This window comes from Physeter macrocephalus, chromosome 11 (assembly GCF_002837175.3).
Source record: "Physeter macrocephalus isolate SW-GA chromosome 11, ASM283717v5, whole genome shotgun sequence".
In the NCBI taxonomy this organism is placed as follows: Eukaryota; Metazoa; Chordata; class Mammalia; order Artiodactyla; family Physeteridae; genus Physeter; species Physeter macrocephalus.
This window is the reverse complement of record NC_041224.1, coordinates 141,494,620-141,500,619: the sequence shown is the minus strand read 5'-3', so window position 1 is coordinate 141,500,619 and position 6,000 is coordinate 141,494,620. Positions and strand designations below refer to the sequence as shown.

Sequence of the window (6,000 nt, the reverse complement as noted above, 5' to 3'; positions counted from 1 at the left end):
AGAGATATGGGAACATATGTATATGTATAACTGATTCACTTTGTTGTAAAGCAGCAAGTAACACACCATTGTAAAACAGTTATACTCCAATAAAGATGTTAAAAAAAGAAAAAAAAACAAATAGTGCCTTAAGGTAAATAGAAGGTGAAAAAGATGAAAATTTTAAAAATCAAATCAATTTAAAATGTAAATGGAGAGATAAAAAGGACTCAAGAGAAAGTGACAAATAGTGAAGATAGATAAAGATTCAACATATGGATAATGGGAGTTCCTAAAGAAGAGAACCAAAGAAAGGAAACAGAAAAATTGCTAAAAACCTCCAGTTCAAAAAAATAAAAGAAAAAATTATTTTAATCTGCATTTTGAAAAAGCATACTGTGAATCCGAAATATTGACCCAGAACAACGAAGCCTGTGACTTACAAGGGAAAAAATTATACATTCTCATCAGACTTTTCTACCACAACACTTTATGCCAGAAGAAAATGAAATAACATTTAATATGCCCAAGAAAAGAAATTGTGAGCCAAGGATTTTATATCTAACAAAACTGCCTTTCAAGTATAAAGGACATAGATAAATTATTATCAACATTCAGTAACTGAAGGTATACTGTTTCCATAAGCCCTTCCTGAGGAATCTATAATAGAATATTTTTCAGACAATCAAAATGTTTGATACCACCCTAAGAACTGGTGATAAGAATTAAATACACAATTACCAATGAACTAAAAGGGAGAGTGTACAGAGTGTAAGGGCTACATGCTCTAACAAAGTAGATATAGTATGATAATTTTAATTATTTTTTAAAATAGAGAAGAATAAAAAGAACATACACAAAATTTTAAAAAAATCTTTCCAGTAACATGTTGATGAGAGTATTAGCGCTATCATTCTGAGACTGTTGTGTGTGTAATAGGGGATAAAACAAATGAGTGATTATTAAATATCCTAATTCTATCACCTTGTTTCCCTGAGAATCAGGATTATTGGTGTGGGGAAAAAAGATATAGATGTAAGTAACAGAAAAAGGTTAAGTTAAATGATTTGCAGTCTTAAATTCGAATTGGAAGTATCAATATAAATTCATGAGGTTAGTTTTAGTTGCACATATACCACACACACACACACACACACACACACACACACACACACACCTCCCCCACAATAAATTCTGTCCAATGGAAAGACCTAGAAACAATGACCAACCCAGATTGTGGCCCGTAAATACCACTTCTCTAAAAGAAACCAGGGCTCCTTGAAGAAATAGTTGATCCCATGTCTGCAACAGAAAAATACATAAAATGTGTATGGAACATCTTTCATACCAGGCGGCAAAGAAGCTATCACAGACTACTAGGGTCATGGCAAAAGGAGCTAACCTTATGATGCTTCCACTGGCTAAGGATGAGAAAATTTGAGCTTCAATCATGTTAGTAATTGCAGTAAATTGAATATCATCAAATATGTTTAAGTCCTTGCATTCCTAATGATATTAAAACTAAAAAAGTATTGCTTATCTTTGGGAATTTGTAAGGAACTAATTCATTATCTTCAAAGTTGGTAAATAAAGGCAAATAATCTAACATCTATTCTGCATTTTCTATATGAGTGGTCCTACTGGGTATCCAAATAATAGATAAGGGGAAACGTCTCTATGTAAAAGTGTTCCAATTAATAAATGAAAAAGAAATTCTAGAATAAGAATGTTGCTATTTTGTAATCTCCAGTGAATTAATAGATACAGGCATTAATAATGGCTCCTAGAATCAGAAAAGTGAGACAACTAGACGTTATGTGTCCCTTGTAGTCTCGCCAGAGGAATGGAACCTGAGTCTGATCCAATCTCTGGATCCAGTTGCCAATTTGTAGAAAATCTCGAGGGTGGAGGGCATGTAGGGTGTATCATAGGTAAGCAAATTGGCAGGGTCTGGACTGTGGGAAACTCTGGTTTTGAAGGTCCAAGTATTTCTACAGATAAACAGTGGGGAGCAGAAGGGGATAGAAGGGAAACTTAAGAGACTTAAAAAATACAGTACATTAAAAAAAAGGAAAACCAAATTTCTGTGCTAGGGATACACATTTGGGTGATGGAACTATAGGGGAAAAAGAGCAGGGAGAGGATAACTATTAGCAGTCAGGATAATGATTTCTTGAAGGAATGGGGCATATAGAAGGGGTTTATGCTGTAGGTGGCAAAGTTTTATTTCTTGACCTGGATGCTAGTTAACAAGCATGTTCACCTTATAATAATTTACTGAACCACTTGTTTGTAGTATGTAGTTTTCAGTATCTGTGTTTTATTTTACATGTACAGTATCTCCTCTCTCTGAACATCCGAAGATCCTTACAGTCATTTTTAAAGACATGTTTATACACTGGATTCTTAATGTCTGAGGGGTCTGTATCTAGCTACCTTTACTAGTTCTAAAATTTGAAAATACCACTTGGGCATAAAATTTGTCCAGTTCCCTTACCGGTAAAATGAATGTGGTAATAGTCATCCAATAAGCAGGCTGTGAGGCTATGATGATGAAAGAAATTTTTGTATTAAAGAACAACAAAGCTACATTGCAAATACATGCTGGGCAGCTGGATAAGCTCACTCACCTTGCATGACTTAAGAGTTTAGTCTTTAAATCTGTGCCTAAGCAAAATTATAATGCCTGTTATAACCTTTGGAACTGTTAGCAAATCATTAGAAGAAAATTAAACAAAAATGCCCCAAATTTATATATAGTCCTGGGACCTCTATTAAACTACCTTCTTTCCTCAGTTGCATACCAAACCCAAGGGGAATTCTATTAAAAAGGACTTTGGCCTTACAGTTAAGTCTTTAATCCATTTTGCATGTGGCCGTCCAGTTTCCCAACACCATTAAAATTCCTAGAAGAAATATAGGCAGTATGCTTTTTTACGTTGGTCTTAGCAATGTCTTTCTAGATATGTCTCCTAAACAAAAGCAAAAATAAACAAATGGGACTACACCAAACTAAAAAGCTTCTGTACAGCAAAGGAAACCATCAACAAAATGAAAAGACAACCTACTGAATTGGAGAAGATATTTGCAAATCATATATCTGATAAGGGGCTGATATCCAAAATATATTAAAAAACTCATTCAACTCAACAACAAAAAAACCAAACAACCCAATTTTTTAAATGGGCACAGGAGCTTTTTCCAAAGAAGACATACAGATGGCCAACAGGTGCATGAAAAGATGTTCATCACTAATTATTAGGGGAACGCAAATCAAAACCACAATGAGATATCACCTCATGCCTATTAGAATAGCTATTATCAAAAAGGCAAGAATTAAAAAGAGGATGTGGAGAAAAGTAAACCCTCATACACTTTTGGTGAGAATGTAAATTGGTGCAGCCACTATGAAAAATGGTATGGAGATTCCTCAAAAATTATGAATAGAACCACCATATGATCCAGCTTTTCTACTTCTGTGTATTTATCTGAAGAGTACAAAAACACTAACTCAAAATATGCACCCCTATGTTCATAGCATCATTATTTACAATTGCCAAGATATGGAAGCAACCCAATTGTCCATCAACAGATGAATGGATAAAGAAGATGTGGTACTTATATACAATGGAATATTACTCAGACATAAAAAAGATGAAATCTTGCCATTTGCAACAACATGGATGGACTTGGAGGGTATTATGCTAAGTGAAGTAAGTCAGACAAAGACAAATACTGTATGATATCACTTGTATGTGGAGTAAAAAAAACCCAAAATAAATGAACAAACCAAACCAAATAAAAACAAACATATAGATAAAAGGAACATAGTAGTGATTACCAGAGGGGAAGTAGGGTGGAGGGAGGGCAAAATGGGTAAAGGTGGTCAACTGTATGGTGATACATAGAAACTAAACTTTTGGTGGTGAGCACACTGTAGTGTATACAGAAGTTGAAATCTAATATTGTACACACTTTTATAAACTTATATGTCATAAACCAATGTTACCTCAATTTAAAAAAAAGGACTTTGGCTTAGTACAAGAAAAAAGGAAGAGGGGTTAATACTAAAATCTAAGGCCAATAAGCAAAGCATCTCTCACCACAGTCGCAGAAGTAGCAGTACAAGGGCCTTGACATGGTTGCAAAGAGATAGAGTAGAGAATGAGCAAGAGCTGAGAATGATGATATATTCTGAAAAGGTATGTCAGTGACTTGGGACCTATAGAAACAGGGGTTGCTGGGTTGGAGTTCTGGAACCCATATGTAATTATTTTTTTATATGACATATAACAGGGAAAACAAAAGCCAGATTAGATCCATACCTGGGTGTACATGTGTATTACTGTATTTGTCCTTGATTTATAAGAAGGCAAACACAAATCAAACAAGATCTATGTGTGTGATGCAGGTAGAAGGGACAAGGCAGAGACAAAGAGAACTAACCATATGGATAATGAACAGATGGGAAGACTTGACAACATTAGGTGTGAAGTAGTAAACTAGAAAGTGAAGAAGAAATAAAGACTCACAATAAGGAGAAAAAAAAGAGTGAGAAAAAAAGAGCAGAAGAAATTGGAAATGACACTTTATAAATGACATTTTAAAAACAGGTCTGGAGTAGTTTTACATTTATTTTCAAGTAGCTAGAAATCAGATATGACCACAGGTGTATATTTGGTTTGTAAACAGAATCTAAATCTAAGGCCTATTTTAGAGAAAGTAACATACTATATATATAGTTTATGTATGTTTTGTTCCTGAATTGGGCTGTTAATGTGGTATATATGAGGTCTAAATTACAAAAATAATTTATTCATTAAATTAATAATTTTATTTTACTTAAATAATTTCAAAAAGACAGTTCTTACCAGGTGGTATACATCATCTAAACAAGTAAATTCATTAAAGCTGATATTAAGTTTTCGAAGTCCTGTTAACTTGGAGAGATCTCTCAATTTACTCAAGCTGTTTCCATGTAGATTCAGACTCTGAAGTAAAATAAAATGTAAATAAAAAATAAGACAGATTATATCCAAATTATAGCTATTTAAATAACATTAAGAGAGAGCCAATGAGAAAAAAACATAATTTTGAAAATACAGTCTGATTTTATAATCTGATTTTAAAAGGTATAGTTTCTAATAGCAGCATTGCATCTGGTTCTTGATTAATTTGATCTTCCACTTGCTCTAAGTTTATCAATAATCGCCATGAAATTCTTTTTAGAAAATGGTTAAATATTTTGTTGATATTCATTAGGACAGACCTATTTCTCAGGTTAGTGAACAGTGTAGGCCCTAAAGATTTTGGTTATTGGCTAGGTTGCCTCGCAAGAGAAAGGATGGCAAGGATACACCCTGATTACAGGAAACCATATGAGGGCACTGGACTAAGGAAGAAAGGCTGAGGGTGTTAAAGTGGGAGACAACATCAAAGAAGGAATTGGGAGAGTGTCTAAGACAGTTTCTACATCAGAATTTGGCCCAGATTTTCCCTGCCCATTTGATCCTGGGCAGTATAAAAATGAATGTTATTGTATTTTTATATTTAGGGGAGACCCTGATGTCTACATAATTTTTCTCTTTAAACTATACCATTGTGAATGGTATCAAATGAAGATTTATGTATAGTCTACAAAATAAATAGTGGCACAAGAAAATGTCAATATAATTGACCACACTATTCACAACAAATGGGTATCATGATAAAATCAGGTATCTACCTCCCAACCCTCTTCACTTACCACCACCATCTTATACCCTATTATACTGTGGACATAACTAAATTCCTGGCAGGGAGAAACAATTGAATGTCAAATAGTTATCAAAACTTTGCTAAAATTAAGAAGGGCCAATTTATGCAGACTAGTTTACAGGTCACATATGACCGATTCTACAGATACCTTATACTTAACATATTCACAATTGAATTCATCATCTCTTATCTGCTTGGCAGTCCATATTTTCAATCCTGATTAAGAGTTTCACTATCTAACAGATATTTTTGATCATCCGTTTC

The 6,000-nt window shown here is 33.8% G+C and overlaps 1 protein-coding gene across 1 annotated transcript in view; it reads right to left on the bottom strand.

Moving 5' to 3' along the window:
• The window catches only part of LRRC9 (leucine rich repeat containing 9), a 95,216-nt gene that overhangs the window by 48,632 nt on the left and 40,584 nt on the right, over window positions 1–6,000 (bottom strand). The window contains exon 16 of the mRNA XM_024133083.1: window positions 4,851–4,970. Coding sequence (XP_023988851.1) covers window positions 4,851–4,970 — 120 coding nt within the window. The remainder of the gene's footprint in view (window positions 1–4,850; window positions 4,971–6,000) is intronic.